This window comes from Lagenorhynchus albirostris, chromosome 2, assembly GCF_949774975.1.
Source record: "Lagenorhynchus albirostris chromosome 2, mLagAlb1.1, whole genome shotgun sequence".
Classification (NCBI taxonomy): domain Eukaryota; kingdom Metazoa; phylum Chordata; class Mammalia; order Artiodactyla; family Delphinidae; genus Lagenorhynchus; species Lagenorhynchus albirostris.
In genome coordinates, this window is record NC_083096.1 from 27,461,455 (window position 1) to 27,485,430 (window position 23,976).

General features: G+C 33.1%; 1 protein-coding gene across 1 annotated transcript in view; it reads left to right on the forward strand.

Moving 5' to 3' along the window:
* AKT3 (AKT serine/threonine kinase 3) overlaps positions 1-23,976 on the forward strand; it is a 393,469-nt gene that overhangs the window by 289,076 nt on the left and 80,417 nt on the right. Inside the window, exons 13-15 of the mRNA XM_060128626.1 lie at positions 304-432; positions 12,386-12,600; positions 19,156-19,243. Of these exons, the coding sequence (XP_059984609.1) occupies positions 304-432; positions 12,386-12,600; positions 19,156-19,243 (432 nt within the window). The remainder of the gene's footprint in view (positions 1-303; positions 433-12,385; positions 12,601-19,155; positions 19,244-23,976) is intronic.

The window sequence follows — 23,976 nt, forward strand, 5'->3', positions numbered from 1 at the left end:
ACAGGAAAAAAGAGGATTGATGTTTGCTTTGGGAAGTTAATTAGGCTTTACTTCTCAGAACTTATGCAATAACAGCTCTTACTCCTATGGGTTTAAAAATCAATTTATTATTGTGAAGTATTTGATAAAATGATTCTTTTTACACATGAGTTAGGAAGCTACAGGGTTTGTCTTTGAAAAATTCTATTAACTCTGTGTCCTCTTTCCAAAATATCTTACTCAACATTCAATTATTTTTCAAAACAGTATTTTCCTATTTTTGAAGACTATAGAACAAATTATGTTATCTTTCTTACTACACAGTTGGAGAATTTGATGCTGGATAAAGATGGCCACATAAAAATTACAGATTTTGGACTTTGCAAAGAAGGGATCACAGATGCAGCCACCATGAAGACATTCTGTGGTACACCGGAATATCTGGCACCAGAGGTAGGCTATGTTTCCATTCATAGAAAAAAATAACACTGATATAATGTTTTACAAAGTAAACCATTTAAGCATTAAAAAAATAGCAGTGTCTACTACTTTGACCTGGATTTCAACATGAATCAAATCTGTTTTGCTCCCACTTGTTCAACATGGTATTCTAGGGCAAAAATATATATAAGTTAAACTTCATAAACTATATAAGTACAAGGATACTGGTAACTACAATAAAGTCCATTTTTATTTCTTGGCCATGTGTGTTTTATTTCTTGATTATGCCTATTTTCTTTCATTTATTAAAATAGAATAATTGAATGACTACAGCAAGAATGTGAACAGTTTTATAAACCGTCTTGGATTTTCCTTAGAAACAAAGAAACAGTGATAATTTGTATTTGTAATAGTGCGGGTTTTCATACTTAATTATTGGGAAGTATTTCGTTGGGAGAGTTAATGAAATGACAGTAGCTATATTTTGGAAATCATGCCAAACCAAAGCAAGCTTCAACTAGTGCCCTCCCCATGCTGAGGATTCCATACTAATTGATTAATTTGTTTATTCAAACAATTATATATTATTCATCTACTATATACTGGGTATTTTTCTGGGTGGTGTGTTTATAGGAACAAGACACAAAGGACCCTGCTCTCAGGGAACTCACTTCTGGTGGAGGGAGACAGAATAAAAAAATATATATAACAATGTCATGCGATGAAGATGTGTCATGTCATGAAGGAAAAGAAGCTAGATAAAAGGAGGTTGTGGTGTGGTGGATGTGTTAGGTAGTGTTCTCATTACTATTACTACAAAACAGACCACTGCAAAACCTAACCATTTTATGTGATTGAAGGTTCTGAGTCAGGACAGCAGGAATGACTGCTCCATGGTACGTGGGGCACGGCAGGGGGTGACTCTGGCTGGAGGCTGGAATCTGGAAGCTCCCCTCTTTCTGTGTCTGACAGTTAATGCTGGCTCTCAACTGGTACCTTACAGGGCTCTCAAAAGCCTCAGCTTCTCCAAGTGGCCTGGTTTCCTCATACTGGTAGCTTTAGGGTAGCCAGACTATTTTGGCTGTGGGTTCTAAAAGTGAACATCCTAGGGAACAGTTTAGAAACTGCTTCCATTTTTTTAAAACCTAGCAAACCATGAAGAAATGTTTCATTCGTTTTTTGAAAGTTTCTCTTCATAGTATATTTTTAAAAATTTTGTTATCACATACCATAAATTCTACCTTTTAAAGTACACAGTAGTGGTTTTTAGTATGTTCACATTTGTGCAACCATCACCACTGTCTAATTCCAGAATATTTTCATCACTACAACAAAGAAACCCCGTACACATTAGTTCCTCCCCTAAATCCCCTCATCCCAGACAACTACTAATCTACTTTCTGTCTCTATAGATGTACTTGTTCTGGGCATTTTATATAAATGGAATCATACAATATGTGGCCTCTTGTGTCTGGCTTCTTTTACTTAGTATGTTTTCAAGATTCATCCATGCTTCAGCATGTTATTGATACTTCATTCCTTTTTATGGCCAAATAGTATTCTATTGTATGAACATAAACACATTTTATTTATCCATTCAGCAGCTGATGGACATTTGGGTTGCTTCCAGGTTTTGGCTGATAATGCTGCTATGAACATTTCTCTTTGAATCCCCTTTTATGGCTTTGTTTCAGGAACTGCACATCATTTCTGTCATATGCTTATTGGTTTAGAATTCCTAACCCTACACATATTTAAGGAGTAGTAACATAGACCCCACCTCTACATTGTAAAAGAGCATGTGAGATGGGAGATATTGTTACAACTGTCTTTGGAAAATATAATCTTCTACAGATAGAATGTTCAGGGAAAGAGAGGTTTAATCAGAGACCTGAATGCTAAGAGGCAACTATTGTAAAAATAGATGGGAAGAGCTTTCCAAACACAGAGAGCAGCTAGTATAAAAACTGTGAGGCAGAACAAGTTCAGTTCTTCCCTCAAACTCCAACAAGGTTAGTGTGGCTAGAGCCAAATAGGGAGGCATTAATCTTTGATGGATGAAGATAACTATTTATTGAACATGTATTATGTGCCACATGCTATATATGTACATTGCATATTTGGAATAAACTTTTGTGATAGGAAACCTATTTTTTTAAAGGTGAGGGAACTGAGGATCAGAATTTTTCTAATGTAATCTGTACAGTAAGTCCCCTACATACGAATCTTCAAGTTGCGAACTTTCAAAGATGCAAACACGTGTTCCATCAATGTCAGGCGTGAGTGAAATTGCAGCTTGCCCTCGTCTCCTATTGCTGACGATCCTTCGGCTCTACCATCTCCCACCTCTTCTCCCTCCTCCAGTCAGTAACTCTTCTTGCCTGTTCACTCGATGCCAGCCCCTGCATGCCACCTGTTGTACTGTACTACTGTATTTTCAAAATACTGTACTGTAAGATTAAAAATGTTTTCTTTATTTTTTGTGTTTGCTTGTTTTGTATGTATTATTTGTGTGAAAACTATCGTTAACCTAATTACAGTACAGTACTATGTAGCCAATTGTGTTAGTTGAGTACCTAATCTAACTTTGTTGGACTTACAAACACCCTCTCGGAATGGAACTTGTTCGTATGTAGGGGACTTACTGTGCACAGCTAGGAGGTGGTAGAGATAGAATCAGGATTCTAACTAGGTTCATCTTATAAAGCCTATTTTTACTTTTTTAACCACACACACCATGACCCAAAAAAGTCACTATTTCAAGGCCACTTATAGATGTAAATAATTGTCATTTTTAAAATAGATGCTTTGTAAATGCTAACAGCAAAAGGTAATCAAAAGAATTAGGAAATAAGAATACATTCAGAATGATACTAGCATTCCTATACATATAGTAACTAATGCCAGTTTATTATTACAATAGTTCTTTTCAGTTAGAGATTAAATTTACATTTCAAGAATGTTGAGTTACTGTAAATAAATGCTAGTAATTTGAAATATTAGCAGTATTTTTCACAGTCAATTTCCAAATATTATTTTATCAAGGGCTGCCAAAAATAATATTTTTTCTGCTATGAAATCTGGAGTTAAAATTTTCCATTTTTGTAGCTGAATTAGGTAAAAATTTAGAAATGTTGTTTCTTGTTTATTCAAATACAAGATTACATTTTCTAGAATAGGATTGTTTTTGTGAATGTCATGAAAAACAAAATCTTTGTTTCTCTGGAGTTCCAATTGCCCTTGCTATACATTTACCACGGCTGATGATATCCCATATTTAGAATAACAAAATTAGTTGTGTCATGATTAGGGGAAATTATTTCTGTAGAAGATAAATACATCTCATTTCAGAAGCAGATGATCTCCTAAGAAACAAAGATATTGTTTTATATGCAAATGTCATCAACTGAAGAACAAAACCAAGAATTTAATGCAGGAAGAGTCCAATTGTTTCTAAATAGAAAGTTTACAATTCACAAGGAATTGTCAATTTCTTTTTAAAGACACGTAAGAACACCTTTCTGTATACCTTTTAAAAAAATGTTGCAGAAGTCTGGACTTCAGAAGAAGTTTATATACCCCATGGCTGAGAGATGTTGATTCATAATTAAAATCTTGACACCTTGTTTTTACAGGGGAGAGTGAGCATTGTGGTTACTATCTGAGGATGACAAATCTTGAAACAATTAACTTCTCATGCAGTTATATTTTTATATTCTAAGTGTTTGTGTCCAACACTGCATTTTATTAAATCAGGGTAACTTTGTGTTATACTCTTACTTTTAAAAACAAGAATTTAAGTCCTTTTTTCTGATCTCTGATATGGACCATTTCACTGAAGAGCACTCATTCATTCATTAAAGAAATATTTATTGAATATTTATTAGGTATCATGCATTCTGTTAGGTGCTGGGAATACAAAGATCGTAAGAAATGGTTTCTGTCCTCAAGTAGCTTGCTATATTTTCTAAGGTGATAGGATATGGAAAATAATCATTACTGTGCAAGAAAATAATTGCTTTACTAGAATTATTTACAGCGTGGTGAAAGGAAAAGGAAGGGTGGTGGGAGGGTCTGGTGACAGTAAAGAGGGAGCAGACTGAGAGGAGGCTGGACACATAGATTGGGATCAGAATGCAAAAGAGTTTAGATTTGATCTCATGGACAAGGAAAAATCACTGTTGAACTAAGAGCAGGGCAACAATGTGATCTGATATAGATGGTCAGAGTTAGAGAGGGATTGGCAAGAAACTAGCCTCTTCCCTTTACTTCAGATGGTATCTCTCACTTTCTTTGAACCTTGCAATTTCTAGTTCATACCATTATTAATGCCAGACTTTTCTTGATTAGTAGCTGTTTATCAGACTTGGAATATGTGCCTGAGCACTGCTTCTCTTTTGAAGGGCTCATTGTCAATATTTTCCCTTCTCCTCTTCTTATAGAAGACTTGTTTACCCATTATGGAGAGATCTTTCTGCAACCTATCATTCATCTAGCAGTGGCATCCTTTACCTTTTAAACTGTTTTTTGTTTTCTTTTGTTTTTTTTTTTCTGTTTGTTTGTTTTTTTTTTGGCTGCACTGCACGGCATGGGGGATGTTAGTTCCCCAACCAGGGATCGAACTCGTGCCCCCTGCAGTGGAAGCACAGAGTCCTAACCACTGGACCGCCAGGGACATCCCTAAACTTTTAATCTGGTAGGAATGCTTTGCTGTTTAAAGATGGTTGAAGGGTATTTAAAAGATACTTCAAAAAGACTGTTAGAAATCGGTTCAAAGCTGATATATTAACTGTAATATTTTCTCTTGTGGCAAAGACCACCAGGAAAAGAAAAGTTTTATAGTATAAAAATGCCATTTGTTGAAAAAAGTGTATTTTTAAAGTATTTGTTCTCTTCTTTTGATGAAGAATTATAGACCTTTATTATTAAAGGGAAAAAATCGTGTCTTTTTTAAAAGAGGTTGCAGAGATATAGTCCTAGCAGGCATATAAACTATACATTTAGTGTGCTACATCTCTAAAAATGCATTAGTGTATACAGTTTTAAAGTGTTTTTGCTCTTTCTTGTATTAGAAGGAAATAAATTTTACCTGCCATATATTATGGAGTATAAGATATTTTGAGGGGATTTTGTTTTCATAATCTTTACTATATTTTCATGCCTAGAAATTATAAAGAAATTAGAAATCACATATAAAATCTTACTGTTAAATTTTATTATTTGACTTGGCTCTCATTGAATCCAAACCATCCTTTTATGCAGTGCTAATTATTTAGAGTCTCAGCTTTGCTCTTGAGTTAGCAGTACCTGATCAACTTTCCAACTGTAAAACAGTTTGAAAATCAAATGTAGCTTACATGCAAGACCCAACAAAATTAAAAGTGTTAAGTACGTTTTGGCAGTTCACTTTTATTATGCCCAGTCCTCAAATGTACCAGCAGATAATCATCTGAATGTTAGTTATTTTTCACATGCTTATGTGATCACACAAAAAGTACATGCTAAAAAGAAGCAGATGGTGACAGATGGGGAAGGTTGAATAAGGTGGTTTTGGAAACCTAGAGAAATGCACTTCTGTAATAGTGTAAAAATAAAAATTATTTGATAATCAAGTTAGAACTAACAAAAAGATTGCAAAAAATGACTTGATTGTTGGGAAATACATAGTATCTAGTTGTGGTTGCTGTTCAGGAAAAAAGTGTATATAATTTTATTTCATATGTGTAAAATACTGTTTTTCAGTGGCTGAAAATGGATTTTTTGATGTATTCCTAGTTTTCAGAACCTCATTTTTGGAAAACATTTACTTGGTATCATTTTATTCACTTTTCTTTTGAAGCCTACTAGCCTTAATATCTTTTATAATATGTATTTTGACAATATCTGAAATAGGCAAGAATATTTTTATAACTATTTTTAAAATTTATTTATTTTATTTATTTATTTTTGGTTCCATTGGGTCTCCATTGCTGCTCATGGGCTTTCTCTAGCTGTGGTGAGCGGGGGCTACTCTTCGTTGTGGTGCGTGGGCTTCTCATTGCAGTGACTTGTCTTGTTGCAGAGCATGGGCTCTAGGCATGAGGGCTTCAGTAGTTGTGGCACGCGGGCTCTAGAGTGCAGGCTCAGTAGTTGTGGTGCATGGGTTTAGTTGCTCCGTGGCATGTGGGATCTTCCTGGACCAGGGCTTGAACCCATGTCCCTGAATTGGCAGGCGGATTCTTAACCACTGCGCCACCAGGGAAGTCCTTGCTAACTATTTTGATACAAAGATTTGCTTAAAGTCATTGTGATTCTATATAGATAATAGCACAGATGGAAATTAAATTCTATGTAAATGAAAGGCCAAAAGGATACAATAACTTCTTCAGAATGGGTTGAGAGAATCATGTAAATTAAGGGTGAAGGTAGTTTGTAGTATGGAGGGTAGTGTACATGGGGGGAGTAGTTAGAACCAAACTCGATTTAAGAGTACTAAATGGAATTTTATTTATTTATTTTAAATACAACAAAGAATAAATGAAAAAGACAGTTTTATGGGCTCTATCAATATTATCTTTAGGGGATCTTAAAATAAATGAATGAGATTAAAGTTATATATGTTTGTACATTTCATCTATAGATAAAAATAGTAGCACACATAGTTGCATTTTGCATACCCTTGGACAAAATTCTACTGGTTCTAACAGATTATGAAACTAGATCTCAAATTCTAAGCTTTTTGTAAAAATTAAAAGTTATTTTAGTAGCTTTCCCCAAACTGTATACATTCCTAATATTTTATTTAATTGTTAATGATTCATGTAACAATTATCCTCTTGAGGTGTTGTTGAAAACCGTCATCTTCCTGATGGTTCTGAAAAGGTCTCATCACCAATATTAAGGGGAAAATTAAGTAAATGAGCACAGTGATTAGTTCAGACAGAAGTTGTCTGCTTTATAGTTAGAATTTATATTTAAGAAATTCTGTCATGAGTTGGCTGACTGTTCATACTGTTTCTGGATAATATTAAAAAACATTCCATTTTGCTATACACCTGAAACTAACACAACATTGTAAATCAACTACATTTCAATTAAAAAAAATTTCATAGTAAAAAAAAATCTCATTTTGTCCCCAAATTGGATATTGTTTAAATATGAACAAAAATGATATTTTTAGTTCAATGTTAATGTCTCTCAACATTTATAAGTAGCAGCTTTTACTTCCCTAGAGTTCTGTCAGTTTTTATAGTAGCTATTTTTCACCTAAGTTCTTTTCAGTGTTATATAGTCTTTTGGTTTTAACAATCAGAATATTTGCATTCAGTACTTTGGAATGATCCTAATTTAAGCACAGAGTTTAATTTTAAATTCTCTGCAACATAAGAACATATACAAAACTAACCCTAACTGGGAACACTAGTGATTACCTATAGTGTTTTACAATGGCCATTTTTACTTTGGTTACAAAGACCCAGTTTCTTAGAATCCCATATTGTTTGTTGCTTCAAGATAAAAAGGAAGTATAGAAATCTCTGGAAGATATGCGTAAGTATGATTTAATCACCAATATTGTATCCATTTAGCTTTTCTCCTTATCAGGAATGTTGCCTGTTCTAGGCAGAGAATGCTTTTGAAAGTACGATGTTAGCTGCATGCAAGTACTTGTGTCTGCATGCTAGGAGGTAGCCATAAAGCTTACAGCATCTTAATTCAGAACAAATGGCACTTACAGTTTCAGTCTCTTTAGAATCATTAGAGTGGTTGAAAACTGGATAGAGAGTGTATATTTATGATGAAAATACCAATAAACCATGGAATTCATAATTCTTATGAAATATATAGTTCTACTGAAGCTGCAATACATTTTAGAATCTGAATTAGAAGATTTGTAGTTCATTTTTTTAGCAAATTCCTGTGATGTTAGGAATATTAAAGGATTTCTGTAAATTATAAAGTATATAAATGTGTGTTTATATATAAAACACACATATAAGTTACCTGAAATATAAGCTTACCAGAAAAAAAATGTTTTTGAATTAGCGGTAAATTGGTTCATCCAAGTTCGCAGTTTAGTTTCACAACATAGGTGTACAGACAGTTTGTTTAGATGTTTAATTTTTTCCCCCATCTGTTCTGTCAAGATTATTGATTGAGCAGTAAGCCACTCCAGGGCATACATAGCCTCCTCATAACTGCTTGCCTTGAGTGCATTGTGTGGCCTGGCGAACAAGCTGAGGAAGGTGTTCCTTCAGCTTCCCAGTAAATCTTAATTGGTAAAAGAATATTGAAATGAGTATGTTTTTTGAAAGTACCCAGTAGCCAAATATTTACATTGGGAACTTTAATTGATGGTATCATTTTAAAATATATAATTTATTATTTAATGTCATTCTTTGAAATTAGTAACCATTCAAGAGCTGTTCATGGTGATTTTTTAAACTCATCTGGGTTTTGATAAGTAGAAGTATCTACATTAAATGTTATCAAATATTAATCAATATTGCCAGAACATTTAATAGTAATTGATAACCTGCTGTGACTTCCTTGAGTCTTAGATTTTATTATATCATAAAGTGAAGCAATCTCTGGCTTCTAGTGGAAACATTGAAACTAAGCTTTTTTTCCTAGAGCTTGTGCTCCGTTGGAGTGTTTATTGATATGACCTCTTGTCATTTTTTAACATTTACATTCTTTTAGTGTTCCAAATCCCCACTTGTTCTTTATCTCTGTTTGGGCATTTGTGTTAAATGTGCTTATAAAGTGAAGCTATATCTATGGTTACAGAGGACAGTAGGTGTAGAAGGAAATACTAAATGTCTGCATTCATATTTAAAGTTGATTTTAGTTTAAACATTAGTGACATTGATTTCATGGAAAAGAGACACTGTCTTTAGTTTAATTCTTCAGGATAAGTCTTTCAGTGGATTATTTCTTTAGGAGCAGGTTTTGACCTGCATTTATATCTAGATTATATGATAAATTGCATTTTAATGGAATTGAAATGTAACTTACCATTGTTGTACCTCTACATTGCCATTTATCCTACTGGTTGGATCAACCCTCATGATAACCATGAAGTAGATTAGCCTTTTTGCTAGGGGAAAAAAAAATCGTCAGAGGTAACCAGAAGGAATTGCAACTCTTAGGTTAAAGAATGTAAATTTTATATATTACTAGGCTGTGGATTTTAATTTCACTCTGGAATTTCTACATTATTTCAAAGTATTGTATTTTGAAATAATTTAGATATAAGGAGAGAGAAAAGCCGTTGTATGAACAGTGGTAACATGTTTTTTATTATATAGCCGCATGTAGAATATTATAATCACTTTTATTTTTATTTCTTGTATATTTCATCTTCCAGCTGTCTTGAGGTAGGAGTTGAACAGAAATCTTTCTTTTTAATTGATAGCAAAGACTCTTAGATAAAGAGGCCTGGCTGAGTTGTTGGGGTATTTTCTCCTCAACATTGCCTAAGTTTTACATGTCAGTAAGATAATACATTACATCAGATTTGTTTAGTACAAAGTAATACAGCAAACAGCTCTAATTGTAGCATTATGTATGTATATTTCAATGAAAGCTCGTATGTTCAAAAGCAAAACCGCATATCTTGAGAATCAGTGTTCGTTTTACAAAGCTAAATAAAATATATTTTATTTTATCAAGCAGATTTTTTTACAATGCAGTTTTATTTTTCAGTTGCTTATTTCTCTTCAAAAATAAAACCCTTTTTTTATGTACTCACTTTCCCTTCTGGCTGCAAACCAGGTATTTAAACAAAAATAAAGGATTGCCAGTTTTGCCAGCTGGGGATGAGAACCCGGCTGGTGAAATGTGGGTTCGGGAGGCAGTTAATCCAGCTTTTATGCTTTTTATGGTTTTATGAAAAAAGAGGTTAAAAGCTACATTTGGCTCTTTATTGTATGTACCACTGTTTTGTTGCTGTTGTAGGAATGCAGTAAAAGGTTACTTAGATTTAAAAAATTTTGTTATTAGGTAAAATCTTGCATCTATTAGATAAAGGCCTACAAACAGTACATTCTACTAATTGGATGTGGGAGAGATTCAAAAGTCACTGGTATTTAAAAATTATATATACAGTATTTCCTTTAAGTACACAAGTAGAATTCCTTCTACTTCAAGTTGTTTCTTGTTTTCTGTATGTTCTCACATTACTCATTTCAAACAAGTAGAAATTTTAAATATTTTTGGCTAAAGATAGAAACTAGAATTTATTGTTTTCCCCAAAAACATCTTGCTTAGTTTGTTATTTACAAAAGGGTTTTGGAAAAATTTAGAAACTGGACTTATGTTTATATATTGCCAATGCAGTTTCTAGTTGTCTTTAGACACAAAACAATGATACAATTGAATTAATACTAGGGATGTAATGTACAGTATGATAAATATGGTTAACATGCTGTATGTTACCTATGAAAGTTGTTAAGAGAGTAAACCCTGAGTTCTCATCACAAGGAAAAAAATTTTTTTCTAATTCTTTAATTCTGTTTCTGTATGAGATGATAGATGTTCATTAAAGTTATTATAGTAATCATTTCATGATGTATATAAGTTAAATCATTATGCTGTACACCTTAAACTTACACAATGCTGTATATCAATTATCAAGCTGTATGTCAATTATGTCTTGGTAAAACTGGAAGAAAACAATCTGTTCGTAGCATTTGAAAACACTACTAAATAGATCTTTAGGTAACATAATTTTTTTTCTTAAAATTAAATTCTCCACCTTTAAATACTCTGTCTACCAAAGTGCCTTTCGTAGTATTTATAGTAATCATAGTGTAGCTGTCAAAAATATTATGTGCGTTTTACAAAATTATTAGTTAAATTTTAAATAAAAGTCACATAGGCGTAATGTTCAACAACATACTTAGCTCAAACTAAGAAAGTTTAAAACATGAGTACTACTTTGTTCTGTATCAAATTCTCTCCAATGTCATCAATTATAAGATTTTTTTGATTGATTAATTTCATGTATATGGTTTTCTTGATCTGTTTATCCCAAAGCTAAGAGGATCAGATAAAGTAAGCTTTAAGATTATTCAAATATAGTATCTTAAAATAAAATATTGAAAGATCCAAATAGATAAAGAAAATTCCATTGGATGAGGAACATATGCAGTAGAAGGGTAAATCAAATTTTACCTTTCTGGGACAAATGGCACGTCATGTTTCAGTTTGAACAGATTGTTCTAACATAGCCTAACTTATACTTGCGTATTGTTTCTTACTAAATTTATTTTACATGTAATGTGTTTTGGGAAATAAATTTAAGGTCATATACCCTATAAATATTGAGTCCATAATTTTTATTGTTTGTGTTTAATAGAAATTGTTGTGAGGTAGTTAAACTTTGGATACTAAAGTTTATTACAACCCAAACAGTAAATCTTTATATTCACCTGTTGCTTAAATATTTCCTGAAAGAGTTTAAACATGTAGGGGCCTCCAAAAGTTTTTATATTTATTTTCATGGTTGTCATGCCCTGGACTCTTCTCTAGTACATTGCATTTGTTTATTCCTATCTTTCACTGTTTGATTTGTAGTAGTTGGTTCTTCTCAGTACAGGAATGTGGTAGACACATTATGCTCTCTATAATCAGCACAGTTTAGCTCTAAGTTGTTACTTAAAGTCCATGTTAGTGGAACCAGAATGAAAAATTAAGTAGGCCTAAATGAAAATATGCAAACAGTTTTCATTTGATCCTTAGGGCACTCATACATTCATTTACTTAGAATCTGTTGCAATACCTTTTTTGGTACCCAGTCATTTCTGGATATATATTGAACATTTCACATATTTGGTGTGATTTATATCTTTTGTAGGATGCTTCATAATTTAAATGTCAAGATCTCAGAATAGCCTACCTAGGTTATGTAAAAATCTTATGTTTTATAAATAATACTTTAAAAGCTAACGTGTAAAAATTGATCTTTTACTGGTTTCACTTTTAGGTGTTAGAAGATAATGACTATGGCCGAGCCGTGGATTGGTGGGGCCTTGGGGTTGTCATGTATGAAATGATGTGCGGGAGGTTACCTTTCTACAACCAGGATCATGAGAAACTTTTTGAACTAATTCTAATGGAAGACATTAAATTTCCTCGAACACTCTCTTCAGATGCAAAATCATTGCTTTCAGGGCTCTTGATAAAGGATCCAAATAAACGGTAAGCCGCAAATAACACACAGTGAGTTACTGATGAATGTGGTTAGGAATTGTGATATGGAAATTAATTCAAATATAACTAACTCCAAGAAGCAATGTATTTGGTGTAGACATCTTCCTACTGAGACACTGACTTATTTTTAACTGCATAATATAGAACATTTAAAAAATTCCCTCAACTCTTTCCTAACTTGGAAATTTTATACAGATTTTACCACATAAAGATTTTGAGAGTTTTATGAACAAACACTTTCTTAATTGCCATGGTGCTTGCTATTGTGGGGATAGGAGGATCCCTTTTCTCCTTTCAGTCTCTGGGCTTTATATTTCTGCTGATTTACATTATAAAACAGATAGAACTGTCTCTATACTCTCCTCCCACACGTATGTATGTTAACATATCTAACTACTTTTTTTGTTTGTCTTTGAAGATAATTCTTTTCCACGCATGGCTGAAAGGACTAATGGCAAAAAGTGTCTTTGCATACTTTGTATTTCTATTTTTGTAGCTATAGCTATGACCTGAGGAATCCTACAGCTCTTTGCTTAATGAGCTGTATTATTCATTGTTCATGTTTATATATTTATTTACACATACATTTTATAACTCATACATGAAATGAGTATTAATTTTAAAATGTCCCTTAATATATGTGTTTGTATATACATGTGTATATTCTTTGTTCCAGTAGATATATACGCATATCAGTATGTCTCTGAAAATCTCTTAGACCTTAAGCGTCTTAAGGGTAGGCCATTTCGTATATTGTTTAATCTTTTGTAACACCTCACATAATTTTTGTTAATGTTCTGTTTGTGGTTGATGCTCAGTATGTATTTGTTGACAGACTGAATTAATGAGTGAAGGAATAAATGAATTTTAAATTGTGGGCTTTGTCTACCTTAGAGATGGTTTCCATCACATACTTCTAGCTTTTAAATTTGTGAGGAACATGATTTTACCTTCAGCAGAAATAAGCAAACATAATAAAAGACGTGTCACCTTTATGCTTTGTGAAGAACCATTCAAACATGTTTCATAATTCTAGTAACTGAAACCTTACCTTATATTTATAAAGTGAATTTGTGTTCTTTGTCAGGACATTTGCGCATCTCTTGTGTCCCTTGCTTTTTAGTAGCCTGTGGAGTAGGTAGGATAGATATTATTCTCATTTCCATTTGACTGAGGAGAAAATGAGGCCCAGGGAGGGTTACGTGATTTATCCTAGTTCTCACAGAAAATTCCTGCAGAACAAGAATAGAAATCAAGTTTATACTTGCCTATTTGATATTTCTCTTGTATCTTCCTTACAGTGCACCGTTTTCTTAGTTTAGGTTTTAAAATGTATTCCATTTGATGTGATTGTTTCACAACTATTGTAGCAAGTGGTACTTGGCAATAGATAATCTTTATATAGAGCTAGGATTTCAATTTTATCTAGTTGAGTTTTGGATCTAATATTTGCCTTAGATTTCAAGGGTAGTGAATTTTTAACCCATCTTTTTCTGACTCCTTCTGGTTTTCATGTCTATGTCTCTTTCATTTTTTTATTGTCATTTCCCACCCTCCACCTGCACCCCACCCCCTGGGGATAGCACGTAGTAGTCACTTAATAATTGTTGTTGAATACACGTGAGGTAAATTTCTAGAATGTTAGTGGCCTGGTACGTAGTACAACTCCTAAAGTTTTGTCTACCCAGAGGTTGATATTGTCTAAAGAGAAGATGTGGTATTTTTAACTATCTGTTATTTCCTTTTAAGGTAAATATGTCAAGCCCCTCCACTGCTACATTAAAATATTGGGAATGCAAGGATAAATAAAATGGGTAATCTCTGCTCTAGTTGTTCATAGAATAATGTAGGGCACAAAACATATATTCACAGATGCTCAGGTTAAACTACATACAAATGCTTTTGAAATTATTAGCTGTTAAGGGGATTGGAAAACTTGAGCTGGCTTATGAAGGAGTTGCAATTTGCAGTGGCTTTCATGAAGAGAATTTTACATGTAAATAACAGCTAGAATTGCAAATGAACGTGGCATTTGAGAAGTTCAGCAACTGGAGTGTAGAATATGAGTTGGGTAACATTGGCAGATGAAGCCGATATGTTAGATTGTAAGGACCTTATCTTTCTTAGAAAATATTTAATCTTTATTCAGAAGGGCATGAGAAGCCACTGAATTATTAAAAGTAAGGGATGGTGTAATCAGGTCTGTGTTACGAAAAGGTAACTCAGGAAGCTTTGTCATGGATAGATTAGAACAGTGAAGCGCCAGGGGCAGGTAGGCAGAGTAATTAAGAATACATATGGAATTGTCCAGATAAGAGATGGAGTCCTTCCTAAAGCAGTTCTAAAGAGTGCTAAATAGAACTTTGTGAATGATTAAATAGAAATGGTGAGGAAGGGGAAGGAGTCAGGATGCCTCTGAGGTTTCCAACTTGGCTGACTAGTTTGGAGAATGGAATTATTATTAACAGAGAAGGAGTACAGGCAAAGGAGGAGGCTTGATGGGGTGGATGTTGATATTAGTTTTGCTATACCGAGTCAGGTTTCTATAGAAAACCTAGATGTCAAGCAGGCAGCTGAAAATAGTACCAGTGCTTAATAGAAACACAACAACTAATTTTCTCTGGGTATATGTCCAGGAGTGGGATTGCTGGGTCATATGGTCAAACTAAAAACTATTTTTAGTTTTTTAAGAAACCTCCATACTGTTCCCCATAGTGGCTGTACCAGTTTACATTCCCACCAACAGTGTAGGAGGGTTCCCTTTTCTCCACCTCCTCTCCAGCATTTATTGTTTGTAGATTTTTTGATGATGGCCGTTCTGACCGGTGTGAGGTGATACCTCATTGTAGTTTTGATTTGCACTTCTCTAATAATTAGTCATGTTGAGCATCTTTTCACATGTTTATTGGCCATCTGTATGTCTTCTTTAGAGAAATGTCTATTTAGGTCTTCCGCCCATTTTTTTATTGGGTTGTTTGTTTTTTTGATACTGAGCTGCATGAGCTGTTTGTATATTTTGGAGATTAATCCTTTGTCCATTGCTTCATTTGCAAATATTTTCTCCCATTCTGAGGGTTGTCTTTTCATTTTGCTTATGGTTTCCTTTGCTGTACAAAAGATTTTAAGTTTCATTAGGTCCCATTTGTTTATTTTTGTTTTTATTTTCATTACTCTAGGAGGTGGGTCAGAAAAGATCTTGCTGCAATTTATGTCAAGGAGTGTTCTGCCTATGTTTTCCTCTAAGAGTTTTATACTGTCCGTCCTGACATTTAGGTCTTTAATCCATTTTGAGTTTATTTTTGTGTATGGTATTATGGAGTGTTCTAATTTAATTCTTTTACATGTAGCTGTCCAGTTTTCCCAGCAAAGATGAACTTATTTGCAAAGCAGAAATAAAGACACAGATTTGGTATCCACAAACTTATGGATACCAAGGGCAGAAGGATGGGGTGGGATGAATTGGGAGATTGGGATTGACATATATACACTACTATGTATAGAAGAGATAACTAATGAGAACCTACTGTATAGCACAGGGAACTCTATTCAATGCTTTGTGTGACCTAAATGGGAAGGAAATCTAAAAAAGAGGGGACATATGTGTACGTATAACTGATTCACTTTGCTGTACAGAAGAAACTAACACAACATTGTAAAGCAGCTATACTCCAATAAAAATTAATTTAAAAAAAAGAAACACAAAACTGAATATTTGGATTTGGGATCTGTAGATATCTAGGAGGTAGCTGGAGCCATGAGAATAGTGAAAAGAATAGAATATAAAAAGAAGGCAGCCTAGGACAGAGTCTTGGGAAATGTCAAAATTTAAGAGGTATAAAGAAGAGAAAGAGCCAACAAAAGGACGCTTCCAAAAATCTTTGGAAACGTAATCAAAGCTAGCACTATAGTATACCTCTTTATTATTCCTATTAAACTATTTTAAATACTGCCTGAATTTCTCTGATACTCTTTACCGAATTGCTATCAGTTCCATCAAAGAGTCAGCTCTCATCTTGCTTTTATTTCTTATTCTGCATTACGTTATGATTATTCTATCAGTATCTCCTTTAGCCTCCTATGCAAATTTTGTAGGAAAAGCATGACCTCATGTTGCATTCAATAACACAAGGAAAATGTGAATTAGATGTTGTTTCTAGTTATGAAGAATCCATAGTAGCCGAGGATTTTAGTTTGGCTTTCTGATATGGGAATTTGGTATTCTTAGACAAAAATATCTTAATGTAAATTATATTTTGATATAATTTTGAAGTTTTAAATTGTATATTAGGGAGTCATTGACGTTGAAATTTTTGACAGTTTCACACTTTGAAGAAGATTGTGTTAAAGAATCTCTACCAACTTCTAAAATGGCAGCCTAAGAGTATATTCTTAGTCTTTGTATAGCATTCATGGCCGATACTTTAATTTTATATGTATTTGATAAATATAGATTAAATGCTGTCTATGTCCAAAGCCAAACTATTGCTAGAGAATTGAGGGGGTGACATAAAAATGAAAAACTGAAGCTGAATTAAAACCTTTTAATTACAAAAATGATTACGGTTCTCCATTCCAACTCCTACCTCATCCATCATCTCATATATATAATTAAGATTGAAAACAGTATTGAAATAAATAATAACATAAATGTAAGAAAATACAATGAACTGCTGATTTTTCTTGTGCATACTACTTTAATGCATACTTGAAATGTTGAATAATTCTTTTCAGAAGCCTGTGTCTTGGTGTTTCTGCTTTCCTGGCTCCCTAAGCACAAGCTTTAAAATGCTTTTTGGATAATCCAGTACTGAACTCTCCCCTCCAAAGCATTTGCATTCTACCAGGAGAGAGACATATACAACTTGAAATAGAATGAAAAAGAGTGAGGCCAGGGAGTCAAGTGCCGAGTGTTAACTAAGTATAGATTTGCCAGTGTGAAAGTTGCAAATATGCATGCAACTATTATGATCTGATCCAATCTAAAAGTTCCATATCAGGAGTGTAGTTTATTCTGTATGAATCTTGAGATAGGAGACCTAGATAGTGGGAACTATAGGATCATCACTACAGATATTCAGATATCAGCTAATTGTTTTGTTTTCCATTCTGACAGTGTGTCAGAGGATCCTGGATTCTTCCCAGTCATGTATTTCTTATACCTAATAATAACCAGAATTCATTAAAATTGTATAATTGTTTGTTTTCTATGACCTACTTGCATTTCTTCTTACTCAGTGTTGTGTTGGGAGTTGAAATGTACCAGCTTAGAATAGCCAATTGTTAAATTTGAAAAATTTTGTGAGCAGGTTGTTGAATACAGTCATTATTAAAAATTAAATTATATAAACTTACAGTTAAATCAGGAACATTAAAATCACGGGTAAAAAATACTCAAAACTCATCACTCTTTAATAATGTTGTTAAATTTTACTCTTATCTATGCTTTTGAGGTTACTTACCTATTTTGCTTATATATTTTGAGGTTAGAAATACTATATAATGTTTTACTTCCACACATCTTGTATCAGTAAAAATAATAATATATATAAAATGCATTATATTGTATATGCATAATTTCCCTCAGAGAGCTGATTGTTAAGCATTTACCAGCACATATCATTCCTAATGATGAGTAAAATCAAATAAAACTTGCTGTATCAAATTCAGATTTAAATAGATTTCCTTTCTTTTCCTCTTTCTTTCCCTGTCCTTTCTTTTTTTCTCTTTTTCCTCTTTCCCTCCCACCTTACTTCCTTCTCTGTTTTTTTTCTGTTTCTCTCATCCTTTCTTCATAGTGACTAGTAGGTACTGTGTGAAACTGAGAAAGCTAGAAAGCACCTGAATTTCAGATTGTGTCAGGTATCAGTTTAATAACATTTCCTTCAAAGATGGGGTGGGAGTATTCTAAATTTTTAATTTATATTGAAACTTGCATAGCATATTATATTGCAGTGATATTTCATAGATTAAATTTATCATTTCTGTGAAAATTCATTTGAGATATGAAAATACTCCATGAGTTTCTGTCTGTTAGCAATGCTCTCCAAATTGTTTTTTCTAAGTAATTATCTAGTCTTTTCAGAATTTATGTTAACAAGGGTGCATTTTGACTAAAGTCGTTCTAAAATAAATTTGGTTTATAGAATTGACAATACCATTTATTGTGCTAGGTACTTATGTTATTTCTAACCCTTGCAATAATCCACCAGGCTGGTATTATTAATCCCATTATACAGATGAGAAAACTGAGATTAAGCAACTTTTTTATTGTCATATATCTCATAAATTTCCGAGCCGGTTGCCTGTTTCAGGTTTGTCTCCAAAGCCTATGCTCTTTTCAAATACCATACTGTCCTGAGGCTAGTTCTTATTAATAGCATATTAGGAAAATTAGATCTTACAATAAAAGCTTTTTATTTTTATGGCTATTTATCACAAGAACTGTTTACACACAGAAAATTACATTTCACAAAAACTTTGTAGTTATGCATTCAGCTTATGTAAACGTTTTATACTCATTTAATTTTATTTCTGTCCTCGCAGCCTTGGTGGAGGACCAGATGATGCAAAAGAAATTATGAGACACAGTTTCTTTTCTGGAGTAAACTGGCAAGATGTGTATGATAAAAAGGTAGGTTATCTTCATGGCATAGTGTTTATATATTTTGGTTAAAATGAATTTACAGCAAAAAAAATTTTAAGTGAATAAAAGTGAATGATGTAATTATATTTTTCATTTTTACTCAGTCATTTAATTGAATGTAGGACTCCTTAGCACAAAATTTTCTTGATAGTTTTGACTCCTGAAATGCATTTTGAAATTTTATTCAATGTGATCAAACAGTTTTTCTTTTTTATCACAATAATTTGTTAGTTTGCTTCTCCTCATTTCCTTAATTCATAAAAAATAAAGGCACCAATGTTATGTTATTCTTCAGGAAAATTAACTAGCAAAACAATCATAATTTTAAAACTTTGTCTCTATGCCTTTCATTTTAAAGTGAGCTCTTATTTATTTATACAATTTATTATTTTAAAAGGAATTTAAAGCAATTTAGTTTTAATATTTAACCAAGTAATAAATTTATTTGACTTCTTTGGAACGTCTCTGTTATTTGAAACAGAACTTAAAGACCCAGAGAATGGATGCTACAAATTATATAATTTTATTTTTACTGTAATCTGCTTAGTACTTGTTTTTAATACTGCAGTGTTTACTTAAGTTTAGGAACAGGAAATTATTGTGTTTGTTCTATCTTTTAAATTTTTTTAATTTTATTTTTACTACTTCAGATATTGTTAGTACAGACACTGATTTTTGTATTTTGATTTTCAAATGCTCATATAAAAATTTTACTACGAAATTTTTATGTAGTTCAGCATTTGCTTAGAATTATTATCTAGTCATTTTGTGTAGTTAGTCCTTCCATTTCAATTTATTCCGGGTTTCCATATTTTTCTCTAAAACATATATCAATCAACATTTATGTAGTGTCTACTTTGTGCCAAATATTCTTCTCTATTAAACCCTAAAGATAGAATGGTATCATATGAGTTATGAGGAAGTGAGATGAGTACTTCATTTTTGTATTATGTTACAGTAATAGGGAGTGTGGTGATTTTGTAAGCATTTACTGTAAATAGGTGTTTGAAATAGTTGTACCAAGTTATGATACCTCTACTCCAACTTCACTTCAATTAAACTTACATCTCTTCAGCTCGGTGCTTTGTGACCACCTAGAGGGGTGGGATAGGGAGGGTGGGAGGGAGATGCAAGAGAGAGGAGATATGGGGATATGTGTGTATGTATAGCTGACTCACTTTGTTATAGAGCAGAAACTAGCACACCATTGTGAAGCAATTATGCTCCAATAAAGATGTTAAAAAAAAATTTTGAGTTTCTACCATGTATAAAGCACTGAGGTAAGTATTGGATCCTTCTCAAACCTTATGAGAAGCTTGTGACCATTCTTAAGTTTCCTCAGTGTTTATTAACTTCATGTAGACAGTTATACATCCACTTTATAACACTGATGATATTCTTTATGAGTTGCATCCATATATAGCCCCTAATGCACTATGTACTGTTTATCATGTCAGTACACTATAAAAGAACCTGAAATTGGGAGACTGGGATTGACATATATAACTAATATGTATAAAATAGATAACTAATAAGAACCTGCTGTATAAAAAAGTAAATAAAATTAAATTAAAAGAAAAAAAGAATCTGAAAAGTATCAAGATCTTGGCATGTCTCCTAGAAATAATATATGGTCAGAGGTTTTCTTTGGCAGGCAAAGTTATAAGCCACAACTAAATATTCCTTTGATATACCCTGTCCAAGGAGGATTCCACCACAACCACCAATAGCAAAACATGACAGAAAGAAAAATTTCTTTAAGAGACAAATGTAGAGCACCAGTATGGCACTGCTAACCTTAAAGAAGGGGCAAAATATGGACTTTCTTCAGTCCTATTCAGAGAGTAAGATATGCTACAAAGATTTTGTCATCAGCACGCAGCTTTTCATGTTAAATTGTAGTTTGGCATCATCTAGAGAACGCTCTGAGAACCCACCTACCACACAGTGAAGAAGCAAGGCTTATCCTGTCACTGTTCCACTGGGCTCAACATGCCCAGAGCGAAGCTACTATTAAGATGTCTACTCAGGCAGCTCCCTTGTGGTGAATGGAACTGGAGAAGCCTGCAAGTAGGGTAGGAGAAGGAGCTGCCAAAGCACAGCTTTGGGTGATATATGTGAAGAAATGAGTTTAAATTGTTAGTATGTTGATAAAAATAGTTGCTACTTAATTTGAGCAAAGGTGTTAGCTATCTTGCATAAAGAAGCACAACCACAAAAATCACAAAGTTTCTACACTCATACACGCCTGCTACAGGTTTACTCTGGGGGTATGGGTAGTATACTGGATGTCAGATGAGGTACTAATGTTTTCAGCCATCTTCACACACCTGAAGAAGAACAGCGTCATAGCAGCATGCTTAAATTTTGAGACTCCTTCTAAAAGGATGTGAAAATACGATTGGTTTTATTTGGGTTTGTATTGTATCACTAACAAACAAGGTATTAATTATAGGAATGCTAATGCCAGTAGCTATTTTAATGAATTCATTTGTAATTCTAGTGTTTTCAAACATTTTTAAGGGGTCCTATGTCTTTAAAACACGTAACTTATTCATAAAAGATTAATTCATCTCTAAGATCAGGTATTTTTTTATTACAGTTTTACTAATGTGCTTTGGGACATTTACTATTTTTATAGATTTCTTCCATGATTATTGGCCATTTTTCTATATATTGTGGCAAACCCAGAGATGAAGGCACATGTAAATATCCTGGCATCTTTAGGGGAAAGCTAAATCTCTTCCTAGGCAAAGTTAAAAGTGAATTAATCTTAATTACAAGTATCATGATGTACCACTCTAAAGAACTTGGTACTGGAAGGTGGAAATACTCATCCTGGATCTGCTTCTTCCCTCTTGTGTAGAAATGGACAAGTTGTTTTACTCCCACATAAAATTATGATCTTTGAAGTATCTTCAAGCTTTAGGATTCTCTGGTAGGATATTTCATAATATGAATTAATCTAGTTAAATTTCTATATAAGATTTATACTCAGTTTGTCAACATCTACAAAAAAGTCTGCTGGGATTTTCTGTGAGATTATGTTCAATTTATAGAAAAATCTGGGAAGAATTGGCATTTGAACATGCTATACATCTGCATTTATTTAGGTCTTCTTTAATTACTCTCAGGAATGTTTCATAATTTTCAGTGTTTAGTTCTTACCCATATTTTGTTAAATTTATCCATAAGTATTTCATGTCTTCTGATGTGGATGGTATTTTTAAATTTCATTTCCATATTGTTTGCTACCAGTAGAAATAGGCTTGATTTTTGTATATTGACCTTGTATCCTACAAGCTATTAGTTTTAGTAGCTTTTTTTGTACATGACTTAGAGTTATCTAAATAGATGATCATATCTTCTATAAATAAAAAGTTTTACTTCATTTTCAATCTGCACGTATTTTATTTATTTCTTTTGCCTTATTATATTGGCTAGGACCTTTCTACAAAGTGGAATAGAAATGATGAGAGTTGACATCCTGGCTTTGTTTCTAATCTTAGGGAGAAAACATTTTTTACCATTAAATATGACATTAATCACATCTAGTACCTAAATCTTCATTACTAAATGTCATTCTCCAGTAAAAAGAACCAAGGTTATTTGGAGAAGTAGTTGATCCCACAGCTGGGATGGGGAAAATAAAAGAAGAGCCCAAGGAATTTTGTGGTACCAGAAAATAAAAAAACGAAGGTAGATGGAAAAAGGTGCATGTTTGTACGACACAGGAGCCAACCTTAAATAATTCCCAGTGGTGAAAGCTGGGACAATTTCAGTAGCAAACCAAATATTGTATATGACCAAAAAGATAAGATACATATCCATGAGTCTATACTGCAGAAATTAATGATTGAACGAATAGATAAAATATTGAGAAGAGACATGTCTTCATTATAGGTGAATTCCGGTTAATAAATGTAGAAGGAATCAGGGAAATAGAAAATTACCATTAAAACACCAGAGTAAAAATTGCTGTATGCAAGATTCACCAATGAATGTTAAAATTAGTGGGCAAAAGTTTAAGAAGGAGGATATTTGCATGGTGTCAACATATCTTTCCCCAAATACTTATTTACAAAGATTAGAAGAGTAATTTTACAGTAAAAAGCCCTGGCAAACACTGTCTTAAACCAAGTGATCAAGATTAATATCACCAGTAATAAGACACTGAAATCATTATAACCCATGATATGATGCCCTGAGAAGGCTGTATCACTTTTGTACTATATTCCCTCAAAATGCATAACCTCAGTATAATCATGAGAAAACCTAAGAAACCCTCAAAAGTGTCAACTTCATGAAAGGCAAGGAATGATTGTGAAACTTTCACAGATTGGAAAAGACTAAGGTGACATGATGACTAAATTCAATGTGGGATTCTAGATTGGATCTTGGAATAGAAAAGGGCCATAAGTGGAAAAACTGGTGAAATGTAAATAAATTTGGTAGTTAATACTTTCGTACCAATTTAATTTCTTAGTTTTGATAACTGTACTATGGCTGTATAAACTATTAGCATCAGGGGAAGGTGTGTAAAGGGTATATGGGAACTGTTTGTACTATTTTTCTAAGTCTTTTCTAAGCCTAAAATTATTTCAGTATAACAAGTTATAAAACTTTGATCTAAGTGTAGGGTATTTTTTTTTTCTTGCGGTACGCGGGCTTCTCCCTGTTGTGGCCTCTCCCGTTGCGGAGCACAGGCTCCGTACGCACAG